This window comes from Doryrhamphus excisus, chromosome 7, assembly GCF_030265055.1.
Source record: "Doryrhamphus excisus isolate RoL2022-K1 chromosome 7, RoL_Dexc_1.0, whole genome shotgun sequence".
Lineage (NCBI taxonomy): Eukaryota > Metazoa > Chordata > Actinopteri > Syngnathiformes > Syngnathidae > Doryrhamphus > Doryrhamphus excisus.
The window spans coordinates 10,484,117-10,502,442 of record NC_080472.1 but is presented as its reverse complement, the minus strand read 5'-3'; the positions used below and the strand labels follow the sequence as shown (position 1 = coordinate 10,502,442).

At 41.4% G+C, this 18,326-nt stretch overlaps 1 protein-coding gene across 6 annotated transcripts; it reads right to left on the bottom strand.

Moving 5' to 3' along the window:
- Positions 1 to 331: 331 nt before the first annotated feature.
- slc2a15a (solute carrier family 2 member 15a) lies at positions 332 to 15,193 on the bottom strand. Of its 6 annotated transcripts, XM_058076909.1 has the most exons (12): positions 14,925 to 15,193; positions 12,237 to 12,335; positions 10,815 to 10,975; positions 9,548 to 9,672; positions 7,610 to 7,755; positions 7,344 to 7,476; positions 4,813 to 5,000; positions 4,218 to 4,328; positions 4,037 to 4,138; positions 2,094 to 2,169; positions 1,662 to 1,789; positions 332 to 1,469 (listed from the first exon to the last, which is right to left on the bottom strand). In XM_058076909.1, exons 1-12 carry the CDS (start codon positions 14,967 to 14,969, stop codon positions 1,215 to 1,217), a joined length of 1,569 nt encoding a protein of 522 aa, XP_057932892.1. In that variant the 5' UTR covers positions 14,970 to 15,193; the 3' UTR covers positions 332 to 1,214. The 6 variants fall into 6 exon arrangements, with proteins under 6 accessions (XP_057932892.1, XP_057932890.1, XP_057932891.1 ...); XM_058076907.1 differs by having other exon boundaries at positions 332 to 1,789; XM_058076908.1 differs by lacking the exon at positions 14,925 to 15,193 and having other exon boundaries at positions 12,237 to 12,461.
- Between the last annotated feature and the right edge of the window lie 3,133 nt (positions 15,194 to 18,326).

Genomic DNA, 18,326 nt, shown 5'->3' with positions numbered 1-18,326 from the left:
GATTTATGGTTGGCCATCAGCTGCCCCCGTTGGGCCATCATTGGGGCAACGAGAACTCTGGACTTGGAATTCCTACCTCATCGATGCGGTGTCATGTCTGCAGTAACGAAGAACGAGTACTTCTTCGTCACGATATGGCGTTGGCGTGACCTCAAGATGCAAAGACAGGAACCAGTGCAGCTTCATTAGAACTCAAATTAGAGCCAGGAGTGCAAAAGCAGGAACGGCAGGACAGGAAACAGCATGGAACAAAACAGGAAGTCATGCAAAACACTATGACCGAAGCACACACAGCATATACACACATCATTCATACAATAACTCATATCATTTCAACACTCTTCTTAAATACTTCAAACATATTTTTAATATTAAAAAAACAAAAACATTTTAGCTTGCTTACTGTACAGCTCTAGATACAAGTACTCATAATTGTACATACTGTAGTGCACTTCTATTTAGTCACAAATGAGTAATATGCCTTTGCATTATCTAAAGGACAAAAGCACAGAAAATATAATGTGAATAAAATAACTAGCTTTATACATTTATAAACTTGAACGTCATCTAATTGATATCAACTGCATTTCAATTGCACAAACCCAAAGTCAGACAAGCAATTAGTTGATACTGTATGGATAGCATCCGTACAAACCGATATCGCCAATACGTATAACCGATATCATCAATACGTATGGATATCATCCACACATACGGTATGTGCCCAGACAATCGTTTGCTTTAGACTGCTGATATGAGTAAACCATAATTGTTATTGTCTTCCCATCATTCCCGTTATGTTTCCATTAGGGACGGTTCAATCCGACACCCAGTATCGGCATCGATCCCGTATTGGCCAAATGTACTGTGTTGGATATGGGAAGAAAATATAGAATCCCTCCAATCCGATGCAAGAGCCCACAATATCAGGTAAATGTAGAATTCATTACGCAACAATTGATTCCATAACATTCCGTAAACCAGGATGGAGTGGCCGGAACGCTTTGTAGCACGGGACTTTGCTGAGCAGTTGCTAGCCGTTAGCTATTAGCCGTCACAGCCTGATGTGGACTACGAGGATCAGGTTGGCACATACCAGTAGAAGGCAACATAGAGTATTTTCAGCAGTGTTTTGAACCTGAGTGGAAACCTCCAGCTTGGAACAAATACAGTATGGAGATTTAGAGAACTTTCAAAAACCAGAAACCTGTTTGTTACGGTGACGAGGAAGAGCTGTCAAACTCCAATGAAGCAGCTTTCAGCACTCCGTAGCCGTTCATCTTCTTCAGTTGCATCTGATCCACAAGAAGAAGGCACTGGGTCTCCAGAACTGGTTCTTGCTTGGAGAACAAGCGACTGATCTCCATGAAGGTCTTGTTTTTGGTTTCGGGAATGACGGCATAAACGTAGACGGCCACGGACAGGCAGATGCTGGCAAATACCAAGTAGCAGTAAGACCCAGCTGACATCTGCTTGGAACACAAAGACAACAATGACTGATCTGCTGGTCTACACCCGTGGTCAGCAACATTGGAGATGTTCTGCTGTGCTAGAAAGAGGGCAATTAAGTCAAAAGCGAGCAGGTATGAGGACCACCATGGATACGCCGTGAAGGACCTGAAGGAAGTAATCCGATGAAGTTCACGGTTAGTGTGTTTTACCTGCAAGAAGGGGAAAACGAAGCCCACAGTGAAGTTGGAGAGCCAGTTGAGGGATCCGCCCACAATGTAGGCTGCCGGACGGTGGGATTGTTTAAAGAGCTCAGCTGTGACCAAGAAGGGAACCCCAGCTGGAAAAGCCAATAAACATCAAGTCAGATTTCTGATGTGGCTGACGTGTCACCACGGTTTCTTAGAAAAGGGGGGCTGCATGATCTGCTGCAAACACTCACTTCTCTCTGAAGGACTCCAACTAAATCATAACTTTTGGGATCAAACCTAATATTTCCAAGCATTCCAGTAGCTCTGTCATACTTTGCTGCCAAATTTAGACGGGTGAACAGGTACGGGTACAGATACGGGTGTGGGTACGGGTACGGGTACAGGTGTACTCGATCATCCCTACTGTACGCCCCAACTGTCGCCGATACTTGCCTGGGCCGATACAGAAGCCAGCGATGATTCCAACCACACAGCCAACACTGACGTAGCGCATGAAAGGCAACTGAGTCTGGAGGGAGAGACCAAAGAATGATGGCATGTACGTAAAGGGAGAGACCAAAGAATGATGACATGAACGTAAAGGGAGAGACCAAAGAATGATGACATGTACTTAAGGGAGAGACCAAAGAATGATGACATGTACGTAAAGGGAGAGACCAAAGAATGATGACATGAACGTAAAGGGAGAGACCAAAGAATGATGACATGTACGTAAAGGGAGAGACCAAAGAATGATGACATGTACGTAAAGGGAAAGACCAAAGAATGATGACATGTACTTAAGGGAGAGACCAAAGAATGATGACATGAACATAAAGGGAGAGACCAAAGAATGATGACACAAACGTAAAGGGAGAGACCAAAGAATGATGACATGTACGTAAAGGGAGAGACCAAAGAATGATGACATGTACTTAAGGGAGAGACCAAAGAATGATGACATGTACGTAAAGGGAGAGACCAAAGAATGATGACATGAACGTAAAGGGAGAGACCAAAGAATGATGACATGAACGTAAAGGGAGAGACCTAAGAATGATGACATTAATGTAAAGGGAGAGACAAAAGAATGATGACATGTACTTAAGGGAGAGACCAAAGAATGATGACATGTACGTAAAGGGAGAGACCAAAGAATGATGACATGTACGTAAAGGGAGAGACCAAAGAATGATGACATGTACTTAAGGGAGAGACCAAAGAATGATGACATGTACGTAAAGGGAGAGACCAAAGAATGATGACATGAACGTAAAGGGAGAGACCAAAGAATGATGACATGAACGTAAAGGGAGAGACCAAAGAATGATGACATGTACGTAAAGGGAGAGACCAAAGAATGATGACATGTACGTAAAGGGAGAGACCAAAGAATGATGACATGTACGTAATGGTAGAGACCAAAGAATGATGACATGTAGGTAAAGGGAGAGACCAAAGAATGATGACATGTACGTAATGGTAAAGACCAAAGAATGATGACATGTACGTAAAGGGAGAGACCAAAGAATGATGACATGTACTTACGGGAGAGACCAAAGAATGATGACATGAACGTAAAGGGAGAGACCAAAGAATGATGACATGAACGTAAAGGGAGAGACCAAAGAATGATGACATGAACGTAAAGGGAGAGACCAAAGAATGATGACATGAACGTAAAGGGAGAGACCAAAGAATGATGACATGAACGTAAAGGGAGAGACCAAAGAATGATGACATGCACGTAAAGGGAGAGACCAAAGAATGATGACATGTACTTAAGGGAGAGACCAAAGAATGATGGCATGAACGTAAAGGGAGAGACCAAAGAATGATGACACAAACGTAAAGGGAGAGACCAAAGAATGATGACATGTACGTAAAGGGAGAGATCAAAGAATGATGACATGTACGTAAAGGGAGAGACCAAAGAATGATGACATGTACGTAAAGGGAGAGACCAAAGAATGACATGAACGTAAAGGGAGAGACCAAAGAATGATGACACAAACGTAAAGGGAGAGACCAAAGAATGATGACATGTACGTAAAGGGAGAGACCAAAGAATGATGACATGTACGTAAAGGGAGAGACCAAAGAATGATGACATGTACGTAAAGGGAGAGACCAAAGAATGATGACATGTACGTAAAGGGAGAGACCAAAGAATCACATGAACGTAAAGGGAGAGACCAAAGAATGATGACATGTACGTAAAGAGCGGGACACCACTCCTCCGTAGCGTTTTTGCATCCTTGTTAACCTTATTGCTGCTGTCGGCTTTTGGATGAGAATGAACCATACGATACACAGCACAGCGTTCTCATGTGTTGTAAAAAGGACAGCCTTGTTTAGCCATGCCTTGAACGGCACACACAAGCCCTCACGCTGACCTGTAACAGCAAGGCAAAGGTTATGCCAGCACTGCAGACGCCCATCATGGTGAAGCCGCCAATCATAAGAGGCTTCCTGCCCAGCCTCTCGATGGTGAAACACTACAAAAGGACACCAGACGTCATGAAAGAGGGACCCGGTGGAGTAGATGAGATGTTTCACAGACAAAGCGGTATTTACCCCGACGAGTCCAGCAATGATCTCGATGACTCCTGTTCCTGCTGTGGTGTACGGGATCTCCGGCTCTGGGATTCCTGCGTTCTTGAAGATGTCGTTGGTGTAAAACCAGATCTGCCAGGAACATCGGGATTTCTATTTGTTGTTCATATCAGCAATGTTAGCAGAATAGCATGGCTAGCGTTAGCAATACATTTGGAATTTGGAAAGTGGAGGTACCGACTCAGACGTGGTCTCCATTTGTCCTTTTCTGTGTGCCCCACTTTCACTTTCACTTTCATTTTGTTTGACTATTGAGACCTTATAGAGTCGGTTGACTGGCGACCCAGTCCCAGTACCGCTTCCGGTACCAGTACCAGCCTTGCAATGAAACATAGAATACATTTTCTTTGCATGATTAGAGCCCTCTAGAAAGAAAATAACACCCCTACAGTCAGTAATATAGCCACAATGTCAACAGCCTTTGTTGCACTCCCTATTGTCTCATTAATGTAGCATTACTGCAACCTTGTGGCCAACGTTGAATAAAACGAAATATATCCAATTGTCATATTCCTAGTGTCTTATTGAAAATATACATTTCCCAAAATCTCCTTACAGCATCGATGCCAGAGAGCTGCATGCCAATGTTGATGACCACCACGGTCAGGATCTGCCATCGAACGGTCTTGTCCAGAAGGAGACGCCAAACTGACAGCGTCTCCACGGACGACAGGGAGCGCTGCTCCTCCTGCATCTCCTCAATCTCAGCCTGGATGTTGCAACTGGCCCTGTACCGCTTCAGAGCTGGGGGGAGACATGGCAGCCATATTCATATGTGCTAACGATAACCAGTGGTGTAGCGGCCATCACATATGACTTATTCATATCCGCTAACAATAACCAGTGGTGTGAAAAATGTTTTCCTGATTTCTTCGGTTTTGAATTCACTTTATTCTCATATATTTTACTTGATCCATTGTAATTTTATTGATTGGATTGGTAATATTGTTTTTATGATCTCCTGCTATGGAGGGCCAAGACACTGCAGCTTTTCTTCCCAGTCACTCACTAAAGATTTCAATGACTGAATGACTGAACGAATGACTGAACGAACAAATGAATGACTGAACGAACGAACGACTCAACGAACGAACGACTGAATGAACGAACGACTGAACAAACGAACGACTGAACGAACGAATGGCCAAACGAACGAACGACCGAACGACCGAACGAACGAACGAACGACCAAACGACCGAACGACCGAACGACCGAACGAACGAACGAACGACCGAATGACTGAATGAATGACTGAACGAATGACTGAACGAATGACTGAACGAACGACCAAACAAACGAACGACTGAACGAACAAATGGCCGAACAAACGACCGAACGAACGACCGAACGAACGACCAAACGAACGACCGAACGAACGACCGAACGAACGACCGAACGAACGACCGAACGACTGACCGAACGACTGAACAAACAAACGACTGAACGAATGACTGAACGAACGAACGAACGACTGAACAAACGAACAACTGAACGAATGACTGAACGAACAAACGACTGAACAAACGAACAACTGAACGAACGAACGACTGAACGAACGACTAAACGAACGAATGACTGAACGAACAAATGGCCAAACGAACGAACGAACGACCGAACGACCGAACAAACCACCGAACGACCGAACAAACGACCGAACGACCGAAAGACCGTAAGACCGAATGACCGAATGAGCAAATGACCGAATGACTGAATGACAGAACTGAATGACTGAATGACTGAATGAATGAATGACTGAACGAATGAACAAATGAACAAATGAACGACTGAATGACTGAATGACTGAATGAATGAACGACTGAACGACTTAACGACTGAATTAATGACTGAATGACTGAATGAATGACTGAATGACTGAAAGACTGAATGACTGAAAGACTGAAAGACTGAAAGACTGAAAGATTGAATGATTGAATGACGGAATGATTGAATGACGGAATGACTGAATGATTGAATGACTAAATGACTGAATGAATGTCCGATCGGACCTCCAGCTTTGACACGCTGTTAGAATAAAATGTAGATAGAATGAATATAGTGTTAGTTATCACCCTTATATCCATTTGCATAGACCAGGGGTCGGCAACCTTTATTATGAAAAGAGCCATTTCACCCCCTTGCTCACTAAAGAAAAATAGCCTGGAGCCGCAAAACATAGTATGTTTAAAACAAAATTGGAGGGAATTTGGGGCTATCAAAGCAGTTCAGATAAGAAAAAAACAAGTTGGAGTACTCTTGCTAGTATTATATTAAATATAAACTTACATAAATATATGCGTAAATTACTGTAAACTTACCTGATACCTGAAGTTCCAATGCCGCTGTTTTATATGATCTCTAATTTATTTTTTAGAATTGTCAAATAGCTTTGGGAAAGGATGAAAAGTATTTATAATGTATTTTCCTTAATGTTTACCTGTGAGAGAGAACTGAATAGCATCCTGTCTGCTCATCCTTGTACTCATCCAATCACCAGTCAGAACTCAGTCAGGATGCATTCATGGACTCACACAAAGTTGGATTTTTTTAAACTCATTACAAAGACATGCTTTTTCCCCACTGTGGTGTTAAAAAATATTCAAGCATTGCAAAGGGAGACACAACAAAGAGGCTGAAGAGCCACATGCGGCTCTGGAGCCGCGGGTTGCTGACCCCTGGCATAGACAATAGAAAGTGTTTGAATGTGCTGAAGAAGAAATGTTCCCGAGACCCTGATCAGAGACCCCCAGAGACCCCCAGGTCCTGGAGGTGCCTGGATGCGCCAACAGCGACCCTGCAGATGCTCATGTTAATCCTGCAAGAATGTGTCAAGATAAGAACTCATAAAACAATAAAAGTAATGACTCTCACATACACACACACACACATAGACAAACAAATACAGCTCGTGCAACTGCCTTCCGTGCCGTGTGCTGCATACCGACTGGAGGTAATTACCAAGAACAATTAGCCAAACACACAATTACTTCATCAACAATAGCGTCACAGGTGGAGTTCTTTGTTGACAAACCGGTTATCGTTGCCTTTGGCATGTCCACGGCCTCAGCATGGCCAGGTTGCGTACTGACCTGTGATGGTAGCGTGGACATTGTGCTTCTCGATCAGCAGGTATCTGGGGCTCTCCGGGAACCATGGCAACAGTATCAGCTGGATAAACGTGGGTACCACCACCACAGAAAGGAACAGGGGCCAATATTCCTCCTGCAAGGCATGCAACGCCATGGTGTAATATTAATCATATCTGTATCACTCGCCTCTTGTAGCCATTAGCACGTGGAATATCATCACAAAGGTATTTCCTTCAAGAGAAGAAATGGATGCTTGTACAACATACCTTCCCTAAAAGTTCATGTAATCCAAGGATTTGGGCAGCGAAAACTCCTGCGCCGATAAAGATGCTGGGCACCAACCCCAGAAAACCCCTGAGGTTCTTGGGTGCGATCTCACCCAGGTACATCGGAACTACACTTAAAGAAATACCTGCAGTACACACAAAGAAAGGATCGTCATCATCATGATTGGCCATTTGTGGAACCCATCATTCCCAAAGAGTCATCGCTCATTCAGTCTTTGGTAGCGGCCACTTGGGATCGTTTGGACTGATCTTCCAGGTTCTATAACCATGTAGACATGGACCCTACCAAAGTTTGGCCAAACATCCCTTTGTCAACGTGACCATCTCACTTTGACCCCGCCATTAGCTTTTTTTCCTGATTGACAAACTTTCTTTCTTTCTGCATATTTCACTATTTGCAGTTCTTAGCATTTCTTCTTAGCAAATCTTCTTAGTGTTCCGTCTTAGGGTTTGGATTAGCGCCTGATATTGTCTTGGCGTGTCCCACACAGCAGACATGTTTGTTTTGTTTTGTCACACTTGTGCGGCGTGGAGGAAAGAAAGTGGGAGGATCCCTGCAGGCCGCAACAGTACAAGCCACAGCTGATTGGCTTTTGTCAATCAACTAGATCCTGATCTGCAGCCAATCGCACGTGTCTTATTTACAGTATAATATACTTAAACAGCTTATTTTCTGTTATTATGTCTATTTTTATAGGTAATAGAAGTGTAAATGTGACTATAGGGGTGTTATTTCATGTTTACAAGACTCTAATAATGCTAAAAACCCTATAAAGAAAGCCCTTAAATTACAATGAATTTATCACGGATTAGTGGATTAGGATTAGTGTACCCCTTACAGTATTTATTCTCCACATTCTTCTCCTTGGCACTCTGGTCCCACATATCTATGGATGACGTATATTCCTCACGCTACTTCAGGAACGCCAACCCGTGCTGCATGATTGGGCAGCTTGGTCGAGGATCAAACGCTTATTTCACTCAATCCCATACAAATGAATTAATAACATATATTGCATATATTCTACAACATTTCATCAATGAATAGATGATTCCAATTCATCAACATTCATTCATTTTCTACCGCTTTTTCCTCACGAGGGTCGCGGGGGTGCTGGAGCCTATCCCAGCTGTCTTCGGGCGTAAGGCGGGGTACACCCTGGACTGGTCGCCAGCCAATCACAGGGCACATATAGACAAACAACCATTCACACTCACATTCATGGACAATTTAGAGTGGCTAATTAACCTAGCATGTTTTTGGAATGTGGGAGGAAACCGGAGTACCCGGAGAAAACCCACGCATGCACGGGGAGAACATGCAAACTCCACACAGAGATGCCCGAGGGTGGGATTGAGGTCTGCGCGCTAACCCCTAGACCACCGTGCCGCCCATTCATCAACATGTGTTTTGATATTTGTTATTATTTGTGTTTTTTTTTTAATAGAATGTAACCATACTCTGATTTCAGCCTCATATGTAAATATTTTCCACATTTATGCCCCCTTTCTGATGCCACATATTGCAGACCACTCTGCCCCGACCTGCCCTCCGAGGTTGGCTGCCCCCAATAATGGAAAGTTTCAGCTCATTCAGGCGTCCGTGATGCAGAGAATTCCCAACTCGGCTAATGGAATGTTTTTCTGTTGCTCAGGAAGACAGCATCTTTTTGTGCCAAAAAGATGCGGACAAAGAAAAACAAAAGCATGCGTGGCTGGGAACACATATTGAAGAACCCTACCAGCATCAGGAAAACTCCTAACAGACGGAGGAGGATGGGATCAGCGCTGATGAGATACCCCACCCCATGAACGGACTCGGAACATGACATCATACTAGACAGTACTCCATGTTGTATTTGTTGCTGTTGATATTTGTCAGTAAAAACTGTAAGTGAAGAAGAATGCAGGATTTACCTGAGTGGATTCCTGTGATGAAACGACCCAATATGAGCATCTCAGGTGAAGCACAACTTCTGCTGAAGCCCATGAGTGAACCAGCAATAAAAACCAGCATGGTTGTGTTTACCACCGTGCCTTTCCTGGAATGACAGCACAGACTTCAGGTACACGAAGATGGAGATGAGCATCCATAGCGTCATAAGATATGATATGATATGCCTTCATTAGTCATACAAAAGGACATTTCATTGAAAATCATCGATCATAAGATCATAGAAGACAAATCCAGTGTATGATTGTTTTCATGACACGTTTGAGAAGAATTCTCCAATACTTGGACTTGGTGATGATTCTCATCCCAGCCACAAACTGATCTGTTTAGGGTTGAAGATCACGGCCCTGTGACCACGTTCATCTGGAAAAAACAGGAACCCAAACCCCTCAGTGTCCTGACTGGGTCTTGGAGTTTCGTCCCTAAAAGTACGCAAATGGAAACAAGTCCGACCTATTGGCGGCCACAGGGAATCGAACCGCCCCAATTAGACACTCAAAGGTATTCCCTTGGTCCATATTGGGTTGGTTTAGTTATTTTCTTAGTTTGTTTAGTTATTTACATGGTTTACTTGTTTAACTACTTTTTCCTTTGTTGTCTGCTTTACTTCAGAACTACTACTAATTGTTGAAATACTGCGCTGCTTTTGAGTCAGGAAGTAAATTACAGCTCATTCTTTGACAGGAGCCAATCATGAGGTATTTGTACACCCACTGGAAATCAGCAGAGGTCATAATATATACTGCATATAACAATCAACATCCCGGTACTTACAAAGAACACTAAACTCATCACGCAGCAACTTAACCCTCGAAAGGTATAGCTGAGAATTATACAAACATGGCCAAATACAAACTTAAAATAATACCTTGCATCTGAACAATACATTCTGAGGTGCCTGCCGAGGTGCTGCAATGACATCAGCCTCCCTCCATGCTCTGGGCTGCTCTGGTTGCCTCAGGTGGACAGAGGCAGCCAATCCATTCAGCTACCATTTGCTCCTCCAATTAAAATCGTTGTGTATATTTATTAGGTCAACTTTTAGAGTTAAGTTGCTGTGTGATGAGTTTAGTGTTCTTTGTAAAATGACATTGTGAGTCTTCTCTTTAGACTCTGGGTGATCATATTTGGTATCTAGCTCCACAGTATGTTCTCATTTGAAACCAACAAATATTGTGGAGATGTGACCTTTGCATGAAATATGGTTTTAAAAAGAAAAGCAGATGTTACCTGCCAAAGCGAGTGACCAGCACTCCCACAATGAGAGAACCCAGCAGACCCCCGATGGCAAATACGGACACTGTGAGTGAATACATGAGCGTCAGCGTCTCCTCGCTAAGTCCTGTTCCATTGCGGCTCAGCACGGTCACGTTGTAGAAGTCCTTTATGTACTACAAGATGGAGATATGACATAAATACTCAAAACAAACTGGGCTTCTGTTTTTGTTGTGTTTGCCGCATGTGGTGCTGGCCGATATGTCGTACTACAGGCGTAGAGTTGACGATGGCCATAACTGTAGTACAAATGTAGTATTCTGGTGTTAAACCATTCTGACCTATAACTGTAGTACAAACGTAGTATTCTGGTGGTAAACCATTCTGACCTGTAATAGTCCGAGTATTCTGGTGCTAAACCATTCTGAAGTATAAGTGTAGTACGAATGTAGTATTCTGGTGGTAAACCATTCTGAAGTATAACTGTAGTACGAATGTAGTATTCTGGTGGTAAACCATTCTGAAGTATAACTGTAGTACAAATGTAGTATTCTGGTGTTAAACCATTCTTAAGTATAACTGTAGTACAAATGTAGTATTCTGGTGTTAAACCATTCTTAAGTATAACTGTAGTACAAACGTAGTATTATGGTGGTAAACCATTCTGAAGTATAACTGTAGTACAGGTGTAGTATTCTGGTGGTAAACCATTCTGAAGTATAACTGTAGTACAAATGTAGTATTCTGGTGTTAAACCATTCAGAAGTACAACTGTAGTACGAACATAGTATTCTGGTGGTAAACCATTCTGACCTGTAATAGTCCTAATATTCTGGTGTTAAACCATTCGGAAGTATAACTGTAGTACGAATGTAGTATTCTGGTGTTAAACCATTCTGAAGTATAACTGTAGTATGAGCGTAGTATTCTGGTGTTAAACCATTCTGAAGTATAACTGTAGTACAAATATAGTATTCTGGTGTTAAACCATTCTGAAGTATAACTGTAGTACGAATGTAGTATTCTGGTGTTAAACCATTCTGAAGTATAACTGTAGTACGAACGTAGTATTCTGGTGTTAAACCATTCTGAAGTATAATAGTAGTACAAATGTAGTATTCTGGTGTTAAACCATTCTGAAGTATAACTGTAGTACGAATGTAGTATTCTGGTGTTAAACCATTCTGAAGTATAACTGTAGTACGAACGTAGTATTCTGGTGGTAAACCATTCTGAAGTATAACTGTAGTACAAATGTAGTATTCTGGTGTTAAACCATTCTGAAGTATAACTGTAGTAGGAATGTAGTATTCTGGTGTTAAACCATTCTGACCTATAACTGTAGTTAGAATGTAGTATTCTGGTGTTAAACCATTGTGAAGTATAACTGTAGTATTGTTGTGTTTTCCCCATATGGTTCCGGGCGTCATGTCTTACCACAGCGGGAGAGTTGACGACCGCTAGATTGTATCCGTAAAGCATGGAACTCCCAAAGGAGCTAAGAAAAGCCACGGCTAGCAACGAGCCTGTCAGATGCTGTGGACACACGAGAACAAAAATACACGTCAGAAAGTACTTTTCCATTTGAACCAGACGCTGCGTTCAAATGGTTCCACGTAGCCTGGTATTGAACTCATCAGGTCCTTCAGTGACTCCATGCCGGTCATGTGACTATCTCAGGATACAGCTTCCCCAAAATGGCGGCGTCTTAGCTAAGCTAGCTCATTTCCAAAAGCTTTCTTTTGACCACAAATGCTCATTTTAAATCCATGTACCAATTGTAATACTTTACAAATATTACAGTTATCAATGTCAATATTACAGTTAGATTACAATTACTGAATTATAACTGTAGTACAAATGTAGTATTCTGGTGTTAAACCATTCTGAAGTATAACTGTAGTAGAAATGTAGTATTCTGGTGTTAAACCATTCTGAAGGCAACTGTAGTACAAATGTAGTTTTCTGGTGTTAAACCATTCTGAAGTATAACTGTAGTACAAATGTAGTATTCTGGTGTTAAACCATTCGGAAGTATAACTGTAGCACGAACATAGTATTCTGTGTTAAACCATTCTGAAGTACATACAACTGTAGTACGAATGTAGTATTCTGTGTTAAACCATTCTGAAGTATAACTGTAGTACGAACATAGTATTCTGTGTTAAACCATTCTGAAGTGCAACTGTAGTACAAATGTAGTATTCTGGTGTTAAACCACTCTGTAGTATAACTGTAGTACAAATGTAGTATTCTGGTGTTAAACCATTCTGAAGTATAACTGTAGTACAAATGTAGTATTCTGATGCTAAACCATTCTGACCTATAACTGTAGTATGAATGTAGTATTCTGGTGTTAAACCATTCTGAAGTATAACTGTAGTACGAACGTAGTATTCTGGTGTTAAACCATTCTGAAGTATAACTGTAGTACGAACATAGTATTCTGTGTTAAACCATTCTGAAGTGCAACTGTAGTACAAATGTAGTTTTCTGGTGTTAAACCACTCTGTAGTATAACTGTAGTACAAATGTAGTATTCTGGTGTTAAATCATTCTGAAGTATAACTGTAGTACAAATGTAGTATTCTGATGCTAAACCATTCTGACCTATAACTGTAGTATGAATGTAGTATTCTGGTGTTAAACTGTCCCAACAATAAAGGGTACATGTCAACTTGCGGGCGCTTCATGAAGTCTGTAGGAACAATTAGAAGACCATTATTTCCGCCTTAGCATGCGGTAACGCCACTCAATATAACGACCGTATTCCCCGACGCTAAGCTAAGTTGTATGTAAGACGTAAGCTGCCTGATATCCGCTGCTTCAGCAAAAACATTGTGGGTTTTATTTTGGAGTGAAAGAGTAGAATTGTGTTGGGAAAGGTTCTGTTGGCATTGTTGGCATTCCTCAAGACTGCCAAAGAAGGTCATGGCTCGCTGCCAAAGTACGAGCGCATTCTCAAAAGCAAGCAAAAAAAGTACTTCATGTTTGCACTGTTACAGTACAATGTTTCTATCAACTTTACTTCTTTATTCACACATTTTTTCATTATTACTTAACAGCAATATTTACTGTACGATTACCACTCCGTATCCTTGCTAGCCTGGTACTACATAGTAAACAAAGGAAGTCATTGTCGGTGTAGTAAACTCCTTTTCAGATACAGTGGTCATTAATCTGTTCCAGGCGGTCCGACTCAAACCAAAACGGACTTTAACCAAAACAAATTTACCCATTAAAAAATAATATAAATGCAATGATTTGTTTAAGATAACACAAAACTGACTTTAAAGACTTATAGAATTCTAGTTTTACATGCAGAAAATGATGCAGTAATAAGGTATTTATCATCACTTTGACGTGGTTTTGTTGGGAAAATACACGGTATTCTTCTTCTGCAACCACAATTTGACCACAAAACCATAAATGTTGGACAACCAATAAACACATACCGTTCCATTAATTATGAAAGTGGGAAAAAACAACCACTGTACCGTGGCAGTGTACACCACAAGGTGGTGACGTGTGTAAGTACTGTCGGTAAGTACTGTAGTACTTTTACGTGGGAAGCGGAGTAGTATGCACTCCTGTCACATTGCGTGATCACCGTCTTGCTCTTGTGATCCAAAACAAACCGGAAGGTATTTCGGACGCAAAAAAGCAGGCGAACAAATATTTTGGTTGTTAACCAAAAAAACCACACTAGTTGGGACGGATGCTAACCAAGACACCGGCGTAGGTAGAATTGTGTAAATGTAAACTTGTGATGTACTTGAAAGAACTTTGTTCCCATAACGTGATTCATCCACATGATGAATTGATCACAAGACAACAATTCCCAGCAGCAGACATTTTTGGGCCCCAAAAACACAAAAATACTGCTAAATACAAAATACTACTAAAACGACAGTATAGATCATTTTACAATGATTTCAGACAACTGCAGAAAATGTCTGAATGGTTCCAGTAAGAAGGACCAACTGGAAACATCCCACACCAACAATCACCAAGTCAGTCTTTGCAGCGCTAAGCTAAGTTTGAAAGTTGGTAGTAAATTCCATTAGCTGCAGAGTCCTCAAGTCCAAAACCATTAGGGATTAGTCGCTGACAGACGCAACTTACCGCTGTAATTTTCCCGGGCGGTGGAATGAGAACCTCCTCGGCCATTTAGGAAGGGTGTCATGAAGTCCAAGAGCTGAAGAGCAGACCGGTCTGAGTTCCACTTTAAGATGTCATAGCTGAACCAGTCCCAAGTCCACAAAGATTGTGTCCTTCAGGGTTTCCTCCACGCAGCCGAAGCACAGCCTCCCATTAACAACATCCCTCATCACATGACGGAAGCAGCGTGATGCAGCCACGGAAAGGCCTGCTGGAAGCAATTAGGTCTAAGTCAATTTATGCAGGCCAGGAATGAAGAAGAAGGATGGAAATAATGGCAACCATAGAAGGGATGAAAATACATAAAACACCAATGTGAGGACAAGACGGGACAAAAAAGGGAGGGGAACATGTGGCGAACACGTAAAGTACATGTGGGAATAAAGAAGGAGATTAAGACGAATACACACAATCATGGTTGGTGTAACGCTCTGCTATACCTAAAATATACCATCCTTAAAGGGACATGTTATGCTTTGGACCCTTCTCTGACCTGTCATAGTCCTGGTACTCTGGTGTTAAACCATTCTGACCTGTAGTACGAACGTAGTACTCTGGGGTAAACCATTCTGACCTGTAGTACGAACGTAGTACTCTGGGGTAAACCATTCTGATCTGTCATAGTCCTGGTATTCTGGTGTTAAACCATTCTGACCTATCATACTCCTGGTATTCTGGTGCTAAACCATTCTGACCTATCATACTCCTGGTATTCTGGTGTTAAACCATTCTGACCTATCATGCTCCTGGTATTCTGGGGGTAAACCATTCTGACCTATCATAGTCCTGGTATTCTGGGGATAAACCATTCTGACCTATCATTGTCCTAAATCTGGTGTTAAACCATTCTTACCTATCATAGTCCTGGTATTCTGGTCCTGAACCATTCTGACCTATCATAGTCCTAAATCTGGTGCTAAACCATTCTGACCTATCATAGTCCTGGTATTCTGGTGCTAAACCATTCTGACCTATCATAGTCCTGGTATTCTGGTGCTAAACCATTCTGACCTATCATAGTCCTGGTATTCTGGTCCTGAACCATTCTGACCTATCATAGTCCTAAATCTGGTGCTAAACCATTCTGACCTATCATACTCCTGGTATTCTGGGGGTAAACCATTCTGACCTATCATAGTCCTGGTATTCTGGTGTTAAACCATTCTGACCTATCATGCTCCTGGTATTCTGGGGGTAAACCATTATGACCTATCATTGTCCTAAATCTGGTGTTAAACCATTCTTACCTATCATAGTCCTGGTATTCTGGTGTTAAACCATTCTGAAGACAACTGTAGTACAAATGTAGTATTCTGGTGCTAAACCATTCTGAAGTATAACTGTAGTACGAATATAGTATTCTGGTGTTAAACCATTCTGAAGTATAACTGTAGTACAAATGTAGTATTCTGGTATTAAACCATTCTGAAGTATAACTGTAGTACAGATGTAGTATTCTGGTATTAAACCATTCTGAAGTATAACTGTCGTACAAATGTAGTATTCTGGTGTTAAACCATTCTAACCTATCATAGTCCTGGTATTCTGGTGTTAAACCATTCTGAAGTATAACTGTAGTACGAACGTAGTATTCTGGTGGTAACCCATTCTGACCTGTAATAGTCCTAGTTTTCTGGTGCTAAACCATTCTGAAGTATAACTGTAGTACCAATGTAGTATTCTGGTGTTAAACCATTCTGACCTATAACTGTAGTACGAACGTAGTATTCTGGTGTTAAACCATTCTGAAGTATAACTGTAGTACCAATGTAGTATTCTGGTGTTAAACCATTCTGACCTATAACTGTAGTACGAACGTAGTATTCTGGTGGTAAACCATTCTGACCTGTAATAGTCCTAGTATTCTGGTGCTAAACCATTCTGAAGTATAACTGTAGTACCAATGTAGTATTCTGGTGTTAAACCATTCTGAAGTATAACTGTAGTACCAATGTAGTATTCTGGTGTTAAACCATTCTGACCTATAACTGTAGTGCCAACGTAGTATTCTGGTGTTAAACCATTCTGAAGTATAACTGTAGTACAAATGTAGTATTCTGGTATTAAACCATTCTGAAGTATAACTGTAGTACAAATGTAGTATTCTGGTATTAAACCATTCTGAAGATAACTGTAGTACAGATGTAGTATTCTGGTGGTAAACCATTCTGAAGTATAACTGTAGTACAGATGTAGTATTCTGGCGTTAAACCATTGTTAAAAGTGGGGGTTTTGGAAAACTTATTCCACTTTATAATTACTTATTCCACATCTCACGTTGAATATCATGAAGCCGTCTATTGTAGTACTGCTGTAGTACTTTCCCTTTACGAGGGCTTCACAAACTTAAACCATCTTGATGTCATGGCTCCTGTAGTTGAAACTGCAAACATCTTTGGGATCGTTGAACAAACATCATGAGGAAGTCATTGAAATCATTGAAATCATAGAAATCATTGAAATCATTGTCCTAATCACCAGCCTCCAACTACACGTTTTCATCCTGTGACTTCCTGCATTGCTGCACAATGAAACCTTGTTATAGTCACTACATCCTGCCCCCCCCCCCCCCCCCCATGGCCAACGCTCATTGATCACCGCCATCTACAATGCACAAAAATATGGCCATCGTCTGACCCGAGGTACGCAGGAAACACAACCTTCACACATAACAGTAGAACAGTATATCAGTATAAGAGTATAAGACTATAAGAGTATAAGAGTATAAGAGTATAAGAGTATAAGAGTATAAGAGTATAAGAGTATAAGAGTATAAGAGTATAAGAGTATAAATTATATATATTGTATATATAAATTGTGTAGATTCAGTCATGCGATGGTTGAATGAAGGCAACCTGGCTCTTCTGTGTGTTGAAGACATTTCAGGTAATATACAAAAGGCCATAAGCAGGAGGGGCGGGGCCCAGCCAAGAGCACCAATGAATGAGGCTATACCAGTACTGTGGGTTTAGCAGGGTACCAGAGACAAACTGGTTCTACACTGAGGTCTGGTTAGGTGTGTCATGGTAAATGTTCCCATTTTATCTAATTGGTCCAAAGATCACAGCAGAACCGCCATGAGCATCATAAATCTGTTCCAGAGGGTCAGACTATTTATGGCAAGAAGTCCTGTCCAGCCCTTGGACCACATTATTGTTGGACTAGATTTGCTATAGTTATATATATTGTATAATAGGCCTTTTGATGTTTATAGTGATGTGTATTCAGAGCAGGAGGGGATAGACAAGAAGAGAAAATCAACCGTACAACAAATCGTAGACATGAGCATCAAAATGGCAACATATAAGAACAATCAACAAGACATGACATTTCTCCCCAGTTCTTATCGTACATCTTCATATACGT